The 19,371-nt window shown below is 28.7% G+C and overlaps 3 protein-coding genes across 4 annotated transcripts in view; 2 read left to right on the top strand and 1 right to left on the bottom strand.

Annotated features, from left to right (window-relative positions):
• The window catches only part of LOC139772035 (aminopeptidase N-like), a 28,898-nt gene extending 10,218 nt beyond the window's left edge, over window positions 1-18,680 (top strand). Inside the window, exons 2-12 of the mRNA XM_071705329.1 lie at window positions 12,299-12,360; window positions 12,792-13,244; window positions 13,548-13,731; window positions 14,331-14,481; window positions 14,701-14,782; window positions 15,112-15,485; window positions 15,788-16,062; window positions 16,295-16,485; window positions 16,926-17,225; window positions 17,342-17,411; window positions 18,121-18,680. Of these exons, the coding sequence (XP_071561430.1) occupies window positions 12,323-12,360; window positions 12,792-13,244; window positions 13,548-13,731; window positions 14,331-14,481; window positions 14,701-14,782; window positions 15,112-15,485; window positions 15,788-16,062; window positions 16,295-16,485; window positions 16,926-17,225; window positions 17,342-17,411; window positions 18,121-18,261 (2,259 nt within the window). The 5' untranslated portion in view covers window positions 12,299-12,322 and the 3' untranslated portion in view covers window positions 18,262-18,680. The remainder of the gene's footprint in view (window positions 1-12,298; window positions 12,361-12,791; window positions 13,245-13,547; window positions 13,732-14,330; window positions 14,482-14,700; window positions 14,783-15,111; window positions 15,486-15,787; window positions 16,063-16,294; window positions 16,486-16,925; window positions 17,226-17,341; window positions 17,412-18,120) is intronic.
• The window catches only part of LOC139772042 (gustatory receptor 10), a 115,611-nt gene that overhangs the window by 52,967 nt on the left and 43,273 nt on the right, over window positions 1-19,371 (bottom strand). The window lies entirely within an intron of this gene.
• Window positions 132-9,213, top strand: LOC139772033 (aminopeptidase N-like). 2 transcript variants are annotated; one of them, XM_071705324.1, is made up of 12 exons: window positions 132-542; window positions 2,106-2,596; window positions 2,760-3,212; window positions 3,860-4,043; window positions 4,581-4,728; window positions 4,923-5,004; window positions 5,353-5,726; window positions 6,033-6,307; window positions 6,856-7,046; window positions 7,480-7,779; window positions 7,894-7,963; window positions 8,501-9,213. In XM_071705324.1, exons 2-12 carry the CDS (start codon window positions 2,130-2,132, stop codon window positions 8,639-8,641), a joined length of 2,685 nt encoding a protein of 894 aa, XP_071561425.1. In that variant the 5' UTR covers window positions 132-542; window positions 2,106-2,129; the 3' UTR covers window positions 8,642-9,213. The 2 variants fall into 2 exon arrangements, with proteins under 2 accessions (XP_071561425.1, XP_071561426.1); XM_071705325.1 differs by having other exon boundaries at window positions 133-542; window positions 2,535-3,212.

The following is a 19,371-nucleotide window of genomic DNA, read 5'->3' as shown; positions in this document are numbered from 1 at the left end:
TTTTAATTATAAGCTTAATTCTCAATAAGCTTTCCCTTTCCAATCGTTTATAACTCAGAAACTCTGTGCGCCTTGATGTTTATTATCGAGAACGAAAAATTCGTAGTTCAAAATTTGGTAAGAGACATCTTCTATATCGACATGATCTTACAGCTAGTATTTAACGAAAAATGTATTATACAAGTATTATCTAACTGATTCGAAGAAGCACATCAACTGCGAAAACGTCTTATTAAAATTAACATATAAACAAACACATATTTATGATATATGATCTTCCTCTAGATATCTTTGTCCACAAATATTCAAAAAAATGTGTAACGGTACGAGCCGAACAGTTCCGTGAGGCACTGTATTTACATGACATATCTATCAAAACATCAGAGTTTGACATTGTAGCCAGTATTCGATAATCTTTCGAGATGACAAGACGGCAATTACGCTAAGCTATTCCTGATAATAACGGCTTTCGTGGCGACAACGCATAACTTAATTGCTGCACAGAACAGTATTTTAATCAGCACACAATTGTAATATACAAAGTAAGTCGTTAAAAGCAATAATAATTAATTATTTGTCTCTCGTTGAAGATATATATATATATATATTTATCGTTGAAGATATATATATATATATATTTAAAACGTAATAGAAATATTAATTTTGAAAGACATAACATAATTAAATTTCATTTTATTTCGTCGAGAGTATATATTCTTATGGATTGTAAATTTTCATTTTAAATATGTGTTTTTTAAATCAATCGACATATTTTATTTCTTATTGTTGCCGCGTGAGCTGGCAAAATGAGAGCTGGAAAATGAAAGATTTAATATAATTTCGAAATCTTAACACATAGTGTTCCGAACGTAGAACAAAATTTGAAGTTATACAAAAGACGAGATTATTATTATTATTGATAAATAAATGAAACAATTTTATTAATAATTATATTAATAATTTGTTTTAGAAATCAATCAGAGATTCTTTATCTATTCTATATTTTTACTTTTCGGTCCATTTATTATTTAAAAACTAAGGAACAAAAATTATATATATATATATATACATAAAAAAGTCAAAAGGCCAAATACGAGGAAATAAAGGCTGCGGTCCGATTCGCGCTCACAGCGTTGCAAGCATCATTCTGTCTTCGTTGCACATCGAATATCAAACGAAGATAGAGCGATGTTTACAGCGCTGTGAGCGTGAATCCGACCGCAGCCAAAGAACTACATTACTGTTAAAACCTAGCTTCTATAGTTTATTGTCCAAAGGTATACAAAACATTCTAGACGTTTCAACAATACTAAGTTTTTTTCAATAAATTAAATTATTCTGTGTTTAGAATATTTTAACGATAACACAACTTTTATTTGCTGGTATTTGGCCTTTTGACTTTTTCTTATTGTTTTTACATCTGACAAACATTTATCTATTTATTATTTGACAATTATACTTTCAAATTTCTATCTAATAACTTCCGAGCAAAAATCTCTTAAGAAATTTAATAACCAAAATTAATAAACATTAAATAGATATTAGGCGAAAATATATTGGGACACAAATGAAAAACAAGAAACAAATTTATCTTTTGCTTTTTTTTACAAACAACTGCTATAACCGATAACTAAATAATTCAAATTTTATTAACAAAATGTACTTATGTTTCTTCCTTCTAATGACGAAATATTTTATACAGTCAAATGTACACACGTCACAATTAGATCCTTAAAATCCTTTTCAAAAACTGATTAAATTAACTTTTTTTTAATTCTTAAAAAATATAAAAGTAACGGAATATATTAATTGCGAGTACATCAAGATATATCCAATGTTATATATAAAAATATATTCATTATTTTGCCAAAAGTAAATCTTACACGGTCGGTCTCGCGCCGCGTGTACTTGGCGCGAGACACTACCGTGTCTCTTGATATATAGTCTTCTTGATAAAAGTTGGAATTATATTTTCTTCTTCTCCTTCTATTCATTGGTAATTTCTATTTTCGTATCAAAATTAATATCAAATTACATTAATATGTAATATCTAATTACATTAAACTGAATTGTATTATTTGTTTTGTTCCAACGAAAAATTACAGACACCTAAGACGACGAGTACTAACATGGAATTCTCAAAATTGTTACTACATATCGGCCTAATATTGGCCACAATCACGGACTATATTATCGCTGATAATCCAAAATTTATCTATCGCTTACCTGTGAACGCAATACCAGTTGATTATAACATTAGTCTGATTATTCCGCATCTCAAAGAAGGCAACACTTTTCACGGTGAAACCAGTGTCACCGTCAACATTGTTTACGCATCCTTTTACATAAGCTTGCACTCGCAAGAATTAGAAATAAATAAAACGGCGACAACGTTGATGAACCACACTATAATCTATAAACCGACAACACATACTTATGACGATGAAACGAATATATTGACGCTACATTTCAACAATCAATTGTATCGCGGTATTTACACCCTAAACATGAAGTTTGCTGGTAATTTTTCTCAGGGTGGTGTTCTAGACAATGGTTTTATAAAAATTCCATACACAGATAAGAAAGGAAACAGCACGTAAGCAAACATTGAAAATATTAAAAATGTACTTATCTTAACAAAATAATTATTACGTATAATGTAATAATAAACGCAATAACTAGTGTTCTCTAAACTCTTGCGTCCTACTCGTCACGAGTGGTAAATTTGTCATTATTTGAAAAATTGTTTAAAATTACAGGTTGGCCGCAACGTTTTTCTCGCCAAATAATGCCAGACGAATGTTTCCATGTTGGGACGAGCCGGCGATAAAAGCTTATTTCATGATCTCCGTGATGCATCATCAGGAATACAGGGTATTGTCGAATTGGCCGATGCGAGAGCAGTACAATGTAGAAAATGGCATGATGTGGACACATTTCGATCGCACTTTTACGATGTCCGCTTATCTCGTGGGAATTGTGATTGTATCTAAGAATTTCGTTCGCATTGGAAACGCAGACCAGTCCGATTCTGTATGGTGCAAATCGTCTTTGACATCACAAGCAAGATTCATGCATAGTATTGCCGAAAAGATCACGCCGCTCTTGGAGGAATATACCAATAGAACCAAAGGGGTACCGAAAATTGATCACGTCATGATACCAAATTATCCCGTCGACGGCATGGAACATTGGGGAATCATTATTTACGAGTAATATATACATAACTAGAAGGATTGGTAATATACATAAGTAAAAAGATTAATATTAAACTATTAGAGCTGGCTAATTACTTTTAGTATTCTACATCTGATAATTATAGACACATTCGATTCATGTATATTCTAATTTTATTTGCATATTTTGATTCTTAGATTGTCTCAAACAAATTAAAGTGTTTAATTAATGTGTTATGTCCACACACACACACACACACACACACACACACACACACACACACACACACACACACACACACACACACACACACACACACACACACACACACACACACACACACACACACACACACACACACACACACACACACACACACACACACACACACACACACACACACACACACACATCCCGTCTTTCCATTTATATATATATATATGTTTACGTATATGTATTTTATATATATAATTTTTATATATATATATATATATATATATAATTTCATATATAATACATATATGAAAAAAAGGAAATTTCAAATTTGTTTGAATTCTCCGCGTAAGAGAATCATGAATAATGTAATTACTAATTACTTCGAAACAAATTAGACTGAATGCTAACGATGAGAAAGACTATGCTTAATCACATTATGTATATTATGTTATGTTTTGCCTGTTAGCGAATCAAAAGTTGTCTACGATGAAAGCAAAGATCCCACATTTCGGAGAAAGGAAGTGGCGTCGTTAGTAGCACATGAAATCACACATCAGTGGTTCGGCAATTTTATCACCCCATCTTGGTGGTCTGACCTGTGGTTAAAAGAGGGATTTGCTGCGTTTTTCCAGGAGTATTTCCTCGACAAGGTTATTTAATATTACTAATGCAAGGTTGCTCATTAAATAGAAAAACAGGAATTAAATATTTCCACATTTTCACAAAATGTATCAAGACAGAGCTAAATGGCACGTTCTTCAATCTGGAATTATAAATAAAACTGTAACCCATTCATTTTTCAAACAATTATAAAAATAATTTAATATAAATTTTTAATAAAATTAGTGAATATTTTATTTTTAGCATCAACCGCGCTTTAAAAATTTGCGATCTAAGCTTATAATTATAGCGCAATGGTTTCTAAAAATATTTTAATTTTTGCATCCGTCACAATAAACATTTAATACAATAAAAAAATTTTAACTCGAATTTTTATATCTTGATTATATTTTTGTGTTCAGTAATCTTCAATATTTAAAAGAATAATTGAACTATATATGATCTTCTCAAAAAGTTTAGACGTAAAACGGTTAATATTTGACATGGATAAATAAAATAGCAAAGTTTCTGAAAGTGGCGGACAAGTAGTATATATCCCTATAAATGCGAATTATTTTCTGTAATAGATATTTGAAGACTGGCGGTCAATGGACCTTTTCGTTACTGGGACCATACACCATACTCTCCATCTAGATGTTGGCTTAATGGATTCTGTTACATTGAACCTTGACGATCACTTGTATAACATCTTTGGTGGTGAAGTTTATAGCAAAGGTAAAATTATATAAATAAAATGAATAGCTTAATGCAGGTAGCACGAAGAAAGAGGTGGAACCGAAAAGTTGATAGACAACAAATTATTTTTTTGCGCAATACGTTCATATATGTCTTACAAATAATTTTATGTGCAAAATATACTTTATAGCCATTACTAGTCGATATATTTTATGACGTGTATTTTATCGTAGCTCCAGCTATATTGCGCATGTTATATCATATAGTGGGCGACGAGGTATTTCGAAAGGGTATCATCAAGTATTTCGCTACAAAGTAAGTATGTATGTATGTATAATATAGTCTATTATAGTTATCACATATCGCAACATTAAATATCATAAGTATAATGTTTCTTGCGTTTACGTTGGAAAATATGAAACATTACATCAGAGACATAAACTTGTGGGTTCAATATCCAATGCTATTCGATTAGAAGAGACCATACTTTATTCCTTAATTATAATTTGACTAATAATAAGCTAGTTTTAAATCATATTCTTAGTTTCTACATATGTATTAATTAAATTGTACATTAATGCTCAAGTTTGATTTTGTAATAGTAAATAAATATATACGACGTATGTGTTATAAGCTAATGACAATGTCATTTTTCAAATTTAGGCAATATATGGCGGTCACTCCCGATGATTTGTGGAGCGACATACAAAGTGCTAAAAACGAAGCCTCTTGGGTCCCTCGTATGCGAGATCAAAATTTCGGAATAAAAGAAGTGATGGATACGTGGATAAACCAAGATCGTTATCCTGTGCTGAATGTGACGATAAATTACGAAACTAATGAAATGGCAATAACACAAAAATGTTTTCACGAATTTATACCTGCCGATAATAAATGGTGGGTACCCATATCCTACACTGACCAGAGCTTTCCGGATTTTTCCAATACTATGCCCAATAATTGGTTAAAACCAGATGAAACTCTTAGAGTGCAAATTAATACAAGAGGTTGGATTATCGTCAATCTACAACAAGCCGGTATAAATCAATAAATTTTACGCTCTCTTATATCTATCTTATTGGCTTTTTCAACACGAAAGTTTTACATTATATTCAAGTTCTTAATATATTTTTTTATTAAAAAGAAGCTTCAAGATTTATATAATTATAATATTCTTCGAAACATTGGTAAATTATTAATGTACATTTTTTTTGTAACAATTGTAAGTTGTAAATTACATAAAATTTGTTTATTACGATAAAGAAAATGTCAGTATTTTGAAATATATCTTGATAATTTCAAATAAAAAGGTCTAATAATGAATTTAATGAATAATTCGACAGCATACTGTCGTGTCTATTACGATACCACAAATCTAAAAAGAATCATACGTTACTTAAATTCTGAGGAATACACGAAAATACACGTTCTCAATCGTGCTCAAATTCTGGATGATGCGTTTGCCTTTGTGCTGGAGAACCAATTAGATAGCTCTGTATTCAGGAATCTTATAAGTTACTTAGGACGAGAGAGAGATTATATGCCATGGCGTACAATGTTTCGAATAATAACTCGGGTTGTGAGGCACTTTATACTGCCAGAGAGTGAAAGTTTCAAGGTATGTAATATATATGTATATATATATAACAGATTTTATAAAGATAAAAAAGGTATTTGTAGCGTTATATTTGGCTCTTTAATTTGTCCAATTTATTTATACTTCTCCGCTTTATAGAATAATTATCGCTTCGCAAATGTTATATTTTCAAGGCTAAGAGTTATATATTGAATTTCTTGTATTGGGATGAATATACAATTTAATACAAAAATTTAAAGTAAATATAAATTTTTTGTACTAATTTTATAACGTAATATCTAACCCTAAAGTTACACAACAACCCAAGGAACACATTGCGGTCAAAAAAACATCATTTTGACATCATATTGATAAAATAAATGACGTTAGGCAAACCTGTTAATTAACATTAATACAAATGGACATTAGGGAGAGGTGGGTACAAGCTCGCCGATGATTCTTATGAATTTTATAATAGTGAATGTTCTAACAAAGGCATTAACAAAATATATATATTTGTGTGTGAATCACCTTTCTTCGCCAGTACCACCAAACCAATGTAAAATTCAATATTTTTTTATGATTTCTAGTCACACATATTAGGAATTTTTGATGGGCTTCTTCAGCATGTTGGTTACGAAGAAAATCCTGATGATCACGATATCACAAAGATGCTAAGGCTAGATGCCACGTACTACGCATGTACCGTCGGTCACGCGGAATGCAAGAGAAGGGCCGCCGTTAAATTAAGCGAACATTTCGCGGATCCTGATACTCACAAGTAATTTCTTACGATTATCTCATAATTTATATTTGTACGTGTGTGTTGCGGGCACACGTATGCATATATATGGATGTAACCGATTCCTTATTTCTTCGAGTCGTCGGACATTCTCTTTACTGTTTCTTCATAATTTCTATTCTTGTTCTAATCTCTAATGCATGGAATAAATATGCGAAACACGTAAAAATATATGTACATATATAATAAGAAGTGTTGTTATCGATGAATTCATCTTTCATTTATTTAATTACTGTAATATATAGTCTTATGTATAAATATAGAGTGACAGAACAGCACACGACAGAAACTTAATTTTGCAAAATAAGATTTACCTAACAGAACGGAAAAAAATACAAAACTTGATCAAATAAAACGTCGGCTATGCGTATGAAGTGCATGTACATCTTTTCCATAGACACATGTATTTTAGAGTTCCACAATGGTGGCAAGATTGGACGTACTGCTTTGGTTTAGCGGTAGCTAATAGGACTACTTGGGATAAAATGATGGAACTATATCAGCGAACATCTGATAAGAAACTTTTGAAAAACATGAATTGTGCTGAAAATCCTGATATCATTAACAACTATTTGCATATTATAGCATCGAATACTATGTTATTTAAGAATCCGGATCATGCATTTATCTTCAATTTAATTCTTCAAAAACATGCAAGCAACGATTTGGTCCTGGACTACATATTAACAAAGTTTGATAATATAAAACCAAGGTAGTACATTTCTTTTTACAAATATAAATTCTATTTTTTTAAATTTATCTTATACATTAATTAATTTTTAAATAAATGTATCTTATACATAAATACGTTATTTTGTTCTTACAGATTAGTTTCTACAAGTCTAACGATAAAAAATATCATTTCGAATGTTTTTTCTAACGAACAAATGTCCAAGGTAGATTTTATAATACTAGATTCATACTTATTGATTTTCTATTGATAATCCTTTAACTGTAACGCGCTTAAAATAAAACGTTCATCGTGCGTGGAATTATAGATTAATGCAGCTTTACATAATTAAATTAATATTTATAATTAATTTTGTTCATATTTTTGGGCTATATATTCGTATCTTATAAAGCTATGTTTAAAACTGAGTAATACTAGCGCGTAGTTTAAAACATAAACTGAATTTTTGTAAGGTAGTAATTAATTCTAAGAATATTACCTTATTATGAATTGATTATATACATATATATATATATATATATATATGCCTTTTTTAATTAATAATGGATAATTAATAATGGATTTTCGAGAACGTTTATATACATATATACTTCCGCAGCTAAGGGATTAAATATATTTATATGCATACCATGTATTGTTATTGTCTATGTTAAATAAGAAATTATATTTTAAGGAATGGTTGCATAAAAATAAATTATTACATATTAATGATAAACATCCTTAACATCCTAATCTGTTTCAGGTGAAAAGATTCGCAGAAATTTATTTCAGTCAAGATCCAAACGCTTTGTCAAGGATTATAAAGCTGTTAGAAAATCGTAAAAATAATCTTAAAGAGTCCGTAGATATTTTTACAAAGCGATTTGGAAGAAATCAAACTTAAGTGACCAATTGATCTGATCAATCAAAAATATCAAATATGATGCAAGACATACAATTACTTACAGAATTTTTCAAACAATATCATTTTTATTTATTATTACCTTTTTGTAAATAATTTTTTATTAATTTTTAATTATTTCTAATACTTTTAATTTTTTAATAATATTTAGTATTTTATTAATAGTCTGGAAGCTATTGATAAAATCATCTATGAAATTTTACTGTTTTATAATTAACAAATAATTTTTATAGTATTAGGTTTGATGTTTGATATTTTTCGTAAAATATCTTTTATAAACGCACTAACATTGATTTATTACTCAGTATAGGAGATTATGCGAATGAATTGTTTCAACTGAATATATAATATTTTATAGATATGTGATAGTATCATTTTCTAATAGCGATACCTACATATATGTTAATAATAATTATAATTAATTATAATCATTGTTTGATTTTGAATAGAAAACACGAAATAATGACGTCGCATTGTACTAAACATTGTAAAAAACTTTACTTAAACAGTACTAATTACTGTATAGAATAAACATTTCTGTTAACTTTTTATAATTTAATATTATTCATAACCCTCAGTTTCATCATCTTACACGTTGCATATTTTCGTTTACTTTATATATTTTTATTTCGTCTACTATACATATTTTATATATTTATTAATTTTTCAGAATATGAAGAAGTATGGATATTTTGTAATATTTATACTAAAAAGCAACTTGACACGTTATGTTTTATAATCACAAATATAATTTATTTATCAGATTTACATTTATTTCTCTCTATATACTTTACATTTATTTATTATAGTTAGCTAAAACTATTTTTATAATACAAATCTAAATTAATTTATTAGTTAAAATATAGCGAAATAATCTTTCAGATGAAGCATATTTCATTTGTATTAATTATTTCAGTCATCAAGACAATTTCAAATTCTTGTGACATATATACCTATATATATAATATATAATTTATTGCCAAATCTGTGATTGGTAGTAAATTATGCATGTGCTTTATAATTTTTACTCTACTGTGTTTCTTTAAATATTTTTATAACTTTGTAGCCGAATATATCAAATTTAATATAAAATTGACAATTATAAAGTATAATTATAATATATACTTTAGACTAAATTCATTTTCTCTTATTAGCTTTGTGTGAACTTCTGAAGTAAAATGGCTATGATCTGAGACTATAATTCATATAATATAAATATATTTTAAAAAAATATATTATAACTGTTTTAATTATAAGCCTAATTCTCAATAAGCTTTTCCTTTCCAATCGTTTATAACTCAGGAACTCTGTGCGCCTCGATGTTTATTATCGAGAAATTCGTAGTTCAAAATTTGGTAAGAGACATCTTCTATATCGACATGATCTTACAGCTAGTATTTAACGATAAATGTATTATACAAGTATTATCTAACAATCTAACTGATTCGAAAAAGCACATCAACTGCGAAAACGTCTTTTTAAAATTGACATATAAACAAACACATATTTATGATATATGATCTTCCTCTAGATATCTTTGTTCACAAATATTCAAAAGAATTTGTAACAATGGTACGAGTCTATCAGTTCCGTGAGGCACTGTATTTACATGACATATCTATCAAAACATCAGAGATTGACATTGTAGTCAGTATTCGATAATCTTTCGAGATGGCAAGACGGCACTTACGCTGAGCTGTTCCTGATAATAACGGCTTTCGTGGCGACAACGTATAACTTAATTGCTGCACAGAACAGTATTTTAATCAGCACACAATTGTAATATACAAAGTAAGTCTTTAAAAGCAATAATAATTAATTATTTATTTCTCGTTGAAGATACATATATATATATATTTAAAACGTAATAGAAATATTAATTTTGAAAGACATAACATAATTAAATTTCATTTTATTTTGTCGAGATTATATATTCTTATGGATTATAAATTTTCATTTTAAATATGTGTTTTTTAAATTAATCGACATATTTTGTTTCTTATTGTTGCCGCGTGAGCTGGTAAAATGAGAGCTGGAAGATAAAAGATTTAATATAATTTCGAAATCTTAACACATAGTGTTCCGAACGTAGAACAAATTTGAAGTTATACAAAAGACGTTATTATTATAATTGATAAATAAATGAAACAATTTTATTAATAATTATATTAATAATTTGTTTTAGTAATCAATCAAAGATTCTTTATCTATTCCATATTTTTTACTTTTCGGTCCATTTATTATTTGAAAACTGAGGAATAAAAATTATATATATAAGAAAGTCAAAAGGCCAAATATCAGGAAATAAAGGCTGCGGTCCGATTCACGCTCATAGCGTTGTAAGCATCATTCTGTTTTCGTTGCACATCGAATATCAAACGAAAATAGAGCGATGCTTACAGCGCTGTGAGCGTGAATCCGACCACAGCCAAAGAACGTTACTGTTAAAACCTATCTTCTATAGTTTATTGTCCAAAGGTAGACAAAACATTCTGAAATTATTCTGTGTTTAGAATACTTCAACGATAACACAACTTTTATTTGCTGGTATTTGGCCTTTTGACATTTTCATATTGTTTTTACATCTGACAAACATTTATCTATTTATTATTTCACACAACAATAATTTCAAAATTCTATCTAATAATTTCCAAAAATCTCTCAAGAAATTTAATAACCAAAATTAATAAACATTAAATAGATATTAGGCGAAAATATATCAGGACGCAAATGAAACACAAAGAACAAATTTATCTTTTGCTCTTTTTACAAACAACTACTATAACCGATAACTAAATAATTCAAATTTTATTAACAAAATGTACTTACGTTTTTTCTTTCTAATGACGAAATATTTTATACAGTCAAATGTACACACGTCACTTACGATTAGATGCCTAAAATACTTTTCGAAAACTGATTAAATTAATTTTTTTTAATTCTTAAAAAATATAAAAATAACAGAATAAATTAATTGCGAGTACATCGAGATATATCCAATGTTATATATAAAAAAACATTCATTATTTTGCCCGAAGTAAATTTTATGTATAGTCTTCTTGATAAAAGTTGGAATTATTTTCTTCTTCTTCTGTTCTTTGGTCATTTTTATTTTTGTATCAAAATTAATATCAAATTACATTAATATGCAATATCTAATTACATTAAACTGAATTGTATTATTTGTTTTGTTTCAACGAAAAATTACAGACACCTAAGACGACGAGTACTAACATGGAATTCTCAAAATTGTTACTACAAATCGGCCTAATATTGGCCACAATCACGGACTATATTATCGCTGATGATCCAAAATATATCTATCGTTTACCCGTGAACGCAATACCAGTTGATTATAACATTAGTCTGATTATTCCGCATCTCAAAGAAGGCAACATTTTTCACGGTGAAACCAGTGTCACCGTCAACATTGTTTACGCATCCTTTTACATAAGCTTGCACTCGCAAGAATTAGAAATAAATAAAACGGCAACAACGTTGATGAACCACACTATAATCTATAAACCGACAGCACATACTTATGACGATGAAACGAATATATTGACGCTACATTTCAACAGTCAATTGTATCGCGGTATTTACACCCTAAACATGAAGTTTGCTGGTAATTTTTCTCAGGGTGGTTTTCTAGGCAATGGTTTTATGAAAATTCCATACACAGACAAGGAAGGAAACAGCACGTAAGCAAACATTAAAAATATTAAAAATGTACTTATAATGTACATACGTAAACGCTATTTGTTATTACCTTTATTTATTACTTTTATTTATTACCTTCTTTTATTTATTACTTTCATCGTATATCAACTTATAACATACAAAGTTCGGCAAGACATTGCTTAAACATGTAGCTTTGTAATTATTAAAACTGTTTTTCATTATGTAAGTACAATTACAATAAAGTATTTGCAAGAAGTGCATGATGTAATGTTTAGAAGAACGTTTAACTTCAGTTAAAAATAAAACGGCATTTCTCTTTCTACTCTTAACAAAATAATTATTACGTATAATGTAATAATAAACGCAATAAATAGTGTTCTCTAAACTCTTGCGTCCTACTCATCATGAGTGGTAAATTTGTCATTATTTGAAAAATTGTTTAAAATTATAGGTTGGCCGCAACGTGCCTCATGCCAAATAACGTCAGACGAATGTTTCCATGTTGGGACGAGCCAGCGATAAAAGCTTATTTCATGATTTCCGTGATGCATCATCAGGAATACAGGGTATTGTCGAATTGGCCGATGCGAGAGCAGTACAATGTAGAAAATGGCATGATGTGGACACATTTCGATCGCACTTTTACGATGTCCGCTTATCTCGTGGGAATTGTGATTGTATCTAAGAATTTCGTTCGCATTGGAAACGCAGACCAGTCCGATTCTGTATGGTGCAAATCGTCTTTGACATCACAAGCAAGATTCATGCATAGTATTGCCGAAAAGATCACGCCGCTTTTGGAGGAGTATACCAATAGAACCAAAGGGGTACCGAAAATAGATCACGTCATAATACCAAATTATCCCGTTGACGGCATGGAAGATTGGGGAATCATTATTTACGAGTAATATAAACATAACTATAAGAATTAGTAATATGCATAAGTAAAAAGATTAATATTAACCTTTTAGAGCTGGCTAATTACTTTTAGTATTCCACATTTGATAATTAAAGACACATACGTTTCATGAATATTCGAATTTTATTTGCATATTTTCATTTTTAGATTGTCTCAAACAAATTAAAGTGTTTAATTAATGTGTTATAATTACTAATTACTTCGAAATAAATTAGATTGCATGCTAACGATGAGAAAGACTATGCTTAATCACACATCATGTATATTATGTTATGTTTTGCCTTTTAGCGAATCAAAAGTTGTCTACGATGAAAGCAAAGATCCCACATTTCGGAGAAGGAAAGTAGCATCGTTAGTAGCACATGAAATCACACATCAGTGGTTCGGCAATTTTATCACCCCATCTTGGTGGTCTGACCTGTGGTTAAGCGAGGGATTTGCTGTGTTTTTCCAGGAGCATTTCCTCAACAAGGTTATTTAATATTACTAATGCAAGGTTGCTCATTAAATAAAAAAATAGGAATTAAATTTTTCCAAATTTTCATAAAATGTATCAAGACAGAGCTAAATATAAATAATGGCACGTTCTACAATCTGGAATTATAAATAAGATTGTAACCCATTCATTTTCAAACAATTATAAAAATAATTTAATACAAATTTTTAATAAAATTGGTAAATATTTTGTTTTTAGCATCTGCCGCTTTAAAAATTTGCGATCTAAGCTTATAATTATGGCACAATGGTTCCTAAAAATATTTTAATTTTTGCATCCGTTACAATAAACATTTAATACAATAAAAAATTTAACTCAAATTTTTATATCTTGATTATATTTTTGTGTTCAGCAATCTCCAATATTTAAAGAAATAATTGAACTGTATGTGATCTCAAAAAGTTCAGACGTAAAACGGTTAATATTTGACATGGATAAATTATAATAAAAAGTAAAATAGTGAAGTTTTTGAAAGTGGCGGACAAGTAGTATATAAGCCTTTATATCCCTATAAATGCGTACTTTTCTTCGAATTTTTATATTCAGCCATATCAGAGGATTATTTTCTGTAATAGATATTTGAAGACTGGCGGACAATGGATTTACTTGTTACTGGGCCCATACACGAGTCTCTTTCTTTAGATATTGGCTTAATGGATTCTATTAAATTGAACCTTCACAACTTGGATCATGGCACACTCTTTGGTAATGAAGTTTATAAAAAAGGTAAGATTATGTGAATATAATTAAACTATCGCCCGTGAATATCTTAATGCAGGTAGCACGAAGAAAGAGGAACAGAAAGTTAATTAACAGTAAACAAATTCTCTTTTACGCAATACCTCCACATTCATTCATACGTTATATCTTAATTTTACAATATACTTTATATGTATTATATCATATATTATTAATCGGTATTTTATGTCGTGTATTTTATCGTAGCTCCAGCTATACTGCGCATGTTATACCATGTAGTGGGCGATGAGGTATTTCGAAGGGGTATCACCAAGTACTTTGTTACAAAGTAAGTGCGTATAACGTAGTCTAATATAATTAACACATATCAGTATTAAATATCATAAGAATAATATTTTTTTGTATTTACGTTGGAAAATATAATACGCCACACATCTGAAACATAAATCTGTGCGTTTAATATACAATGCTACTGATTAGAGACCATATTTTAATCTTTAATTATAATTTAACTAAGCTAGTTTTAAGTTATATTTTTAGTTTCCGCATATATATTAATTAAATTGTACACTAATACTCACATTGATTCTTTAAAAGTAAATTTATATACAACGTATGCATTATTTTGTTGTTGACAATGTCATTTTTCAAATTTAGACAATATATGGCGGTCACTTCCGATGATTTGTGGAGCGCCATACAAAGTGCTAAAAACAAAGCCTCTTGGGTCCCTTATATGCGAGATCAAAAATTCAAAATAAAGGAAGTGATGGATACGTGGACAACCCAAAATCGTTATCCTGTGCTGAATGTGACGATAAATTATGAAACTGGTGAAATGTATATAACACAACAATGTGTCCGTGCAACAGAAAGTATCAATAATAAGTGGTGGATACCCATATCCTACACTGACCAGAGTTTTCTGGATTTTTCCAATACCATGCCCAATAATTGGTTAAAACCAGACAAAACTCTTAGAGTGCAAATTAATACAAGAGGTTGGATTATCGTCAATCTACAACAAACTGGTATGATATAAATTTTATACTTTTCTATATCTATATATTTTATTTGCTTCATCATCACGATATTATTCAAGTTCTTGTGTATTCTTTTATTAAAAAGAAACTTAAAAATTTATGTAATTACATTTTTCGAAATCTTGTAATTTATCTTGTAAATTATTAATGTACATTTTTTTGTAATATTTGTAAGTTATACATAACGTTAATTTGTTTAATACGATAAAGAAAATGCGAGTATTTGGAAATATATTTTGATAATTTCAAACAAAAAGATCTAATAACAAATTTAATGGATAATTCGACAGCATACTGTCGTGTCTATTATGATATTACAAATCTGGAAAGAATCATACGTTACTTGAATTCTGAGGAATACACGAAAATACACGTTCTCAATCGTGCTCAAATTATCGATGATGCGTTTGCCTTTTTGCTGGAGAATCAATTAGATAGCACTGTATTCATGAATCTTATAAACTACCTAAGACGAGAGAGAGATTATGTGCCATGGCGTCCAATGTTCCGAATTTTAGCACAGTTTTTTAATTACTTTTCACTGCCAGAGAGCAAAAGTTTCAAGGTATGTAATAACAAATTTTATAAAAATGAAAAAAATATTTGGCTCTTTAATTTGGCCAGTTCTGCATTTACACATTCACCGCTTTGTCATAAAGTCTGTCGCGGTCGGTTTTATAATATATATATATATATATATATATATATATATATATATATATATATTGTATATATGGATCACGTCACTTCGTATGTATATACCAATATAAAATACAATATTATCTCATGATTTCTAGTCACACATGGTTGAAATCTTTGATGGGGTTCTTCAGCATGTGGGATACGAAGAAAATCCTGATGATGACGATATCACAAAGATGCTAAGGCTAAATGCCCTGAAATGGGCATGTACCGTCGGTCACGTAGAATGTAAGAGAAGGGCCGCTGTTAAATTGAGCGAACATCTCGCGGATCCTGATACTCACAAGTAATTTCTTACGATTATCTCATAATTTATATTTGTGCGTGTGTGTTGCGGGCGCTCGTATGCATTATATGGATGTAACCTATTCCTTATTTCTTCAAATCGTCGGACATTCTCTTTACTGTTTCTCCATAATTGCTATTCTTGTTATAATCTCTAATGCATAGAATAAATATGCGAAACACATAAAAATATATGTACATGTATAATAAGTAGTGTTGTTATCGATGGGCTCATCTTTCATTTATTTATTCACTGTAACATATAGTCTTATGATCATGTGGCAAATATAGAGTGACAGAACAGCGCACGACAGAAACTTAATTTTGCAAAATAAGATTTACTTAACAGAACGGAAAAAATACAAAACTTGATAAATTAAAACGTCGGTTATGCCTATGAAGTGCATGTACCTCTTTTCCATAGACACATATGTATTTTAGAGTTCCACAATGGTGGCAAGATTGGACGTACTGCTTTGGTTTAGCGGTAGCTAATAGGACTACTTGGGATAAAATGATGGAACTATATCAGCGAACATCTGATAAGAAACTTTGGAAAACATTGAATTGTGCTGAAAAACCTGATAACATTATCAACTATTTGAATGTTATAGCATCGAATACTACATTATTTAGCAATCTGGAGCATGCATTTATCTTCAATTTCATTCTTCAAAACCATGCACGCAACGATTTAATCCTTGACTACATATTAACAAAGTTTGATAATATAAAACCAAGGTAGTACATTTCTTTTTACAAGTATAAATTCTATTTTTAAATAAATTTATCTTATACATTAATTAATTTTTAAATAAATGTATCTTATACACAAATATGTTATTTTGATATTACAGATTATTTCCTACAAGTCTAACGATAAAAAATATCATTTCGAATGTTTTTTCTAACGAACAAATATCCAAGGTAGATTTTATAATACTAGATATAATACTAGATTCATACTTATTGATTTTCTATTGATAATCCTTTAACTGTAGCCCGCTTAAAATGAAACGTTTATCGTGCGTGAAATTATAGATTACTACAGCTTTACATAATTAAATTAATATTTATAATTAATTCTGTTCATATTTTTGGGTTATATATTTATATCCTATAAAGCTATGTTAAAACTGAGTAATATTAGCGCATGGTTTAAAACATAAACTGAATTTTTGTAAGGTAATAATTAATTCTTAAGAATATTACCTTATTATGAATTTATATATATATATATATATATGCCTTTTTTAATTAATAATGGATAATTAATAATGGATTTTTGAGAACGTTTATATACATATATATATCATCAATTATTAATTTATTACTCGACTAACTGGCCTATGTACAAGGTATGCACTGTGCCAGTTAGTCGAGTAATAAATTAATAATTGATGTTTAATCACTGGCGGACGAAGTTATTTTTCTACATATATATATCTTCTGCAAATAGACAATTTCTTACGACACATATATACTTCCGCAGCTAAGGGATTAAATATATTTATATGCATACCATGTATTGTTATTGTCTATATTAAATAAGAAATTATATTTTAAGGAATGGTTGCATAAAAATAAATTACTACATATTAATGATAAACATCCTTAACATCCTAATCTGTTTCAGGTGAAAAGATTCGCAGAAACTTATTTCAGTCAAGATCCAAACGCTTTGTCAAGCATTATAAAACTGATAGAAAATCGTAAAAATAATCTTAAAGAGTCCGTAGATATTTTTACAAAGCGATTTGGAAGAAATCAAACTTAAGTGACCAATTGATCTGATCAATCAAAAATATCAAATGTGATGCAAGACATACAATTACTTATAGAATTTTTCAAACAATATCATTTTTATTTATTATTACCTTTTTGTAAATAATTTTTTATTAATTTTTAATTATTTCTAATACTTTTAATTTTTTTATAATATTTAGTATTTTATTAATAGTCTGGAAGCTATTGATAAAATCATCTATGAAATTTTACTGTTTTATAATTAACAAATAATTTATATATAGTATTAGGTTTGATGTTGTTTGATATTTTTCGTAAAATATCTTTTATAAACGCACTAACATTGATTTATTACTCAGTATAGGAGATTATGCGAATGAATTGTTTCAACTGAATATTAATATAATATTTTGTAGATATTATATGATAGTATCATTTTCTAATAGCGATACCTACATATATGTTAATAAAATTATAATCAATTATAATCGTTGTTTGAGTTTAAATAGAAAACGCGAAATAATGATGTCGCATTGTACTAAACATTGTAAAAAACTTTACTTAAACAGTACTAATTACTGTATAGAATAAACGTTTCTGTTAACTTTTTATAATTTAATATTATTCATAACCCTCACTTTCATCATCTTATACATTGTATATTTTCGTCTACTTTATATATTTTTATTTCGTCTACTATACATATTTTATATATTTATTAATTTTTCGGAATGTAAAGAGGTATGGATATTTTGTAATATTTATACTAAAAAGCAACTCTCTCTCTTGACAAGGTATATCTTATATTCCATTTATTATCCACATATATATTAATTCCATTTATTTATCAGATTTTTATTACATTTATTTCTCTCTGTATATACTTTACATTTATTTATTATAGTAACTAAAACTACTTTTATAATACAAATCTAAATAAATATATTAGCGTTAAAATATAGCGAAATAATCTTTCAGATTAAGCATATTTCGTTTGTATTAATAATTTCAGTTATCAACACAATTTCAAATTCTTGTGATATATCTATATATATATGGAGGGATAAAAATCACAGTGGTGTAAGTCAAATTTTTAAAAATATTTTTTTGTGTGCATAGATGCAATTTATATATTGTATAG

Source organism: Temnothorax nylanderi, unplaced genomic scaffold (genome assembly GCF_030848795.1).
Source record: "Temnothorax nylanderi isolate EJ_2023f unplaced genomic scaffold, tnyl_v1.0 TNYL_tig0046_pilon, whole genome shotgun sequence".
Lineage (NCBI taxonomy): Eukaryota > Metazoa > Arthropoda > Insecta > Hymenoptera > Formicidae > Temnothorax > Temnothorax nylanderi.
Note: the sequence above shows the minus strand (reverse complement) of the source record. Positions and strands in the feature narration are given on the sequence as shown.

Excerpts from the sequence above, each read along its gene's own strand:
- LOC139772033 (XM_071705324.1), top strand. The coding sequence starts at position 2,130 with ATGGAATTCTCAAAATTGTTACTACATATCGGCCTAATATTGGCCACA. Across the intron at positions 3,213-3,859 it reads TGGGGAATCATTATTTACGA|CGAATCAAAAGTTGTCTACG; the intron begins GTAATATATACA and ends TTTGCCTGTTAG. Across the intron at positions 6,308-6,855 it reads CAGAGAGTGAAAGTTTCAAG|TCACACATATTAGGAATTTT; the intron begins GTATGTAATATA and ends TATGATTTCTAG.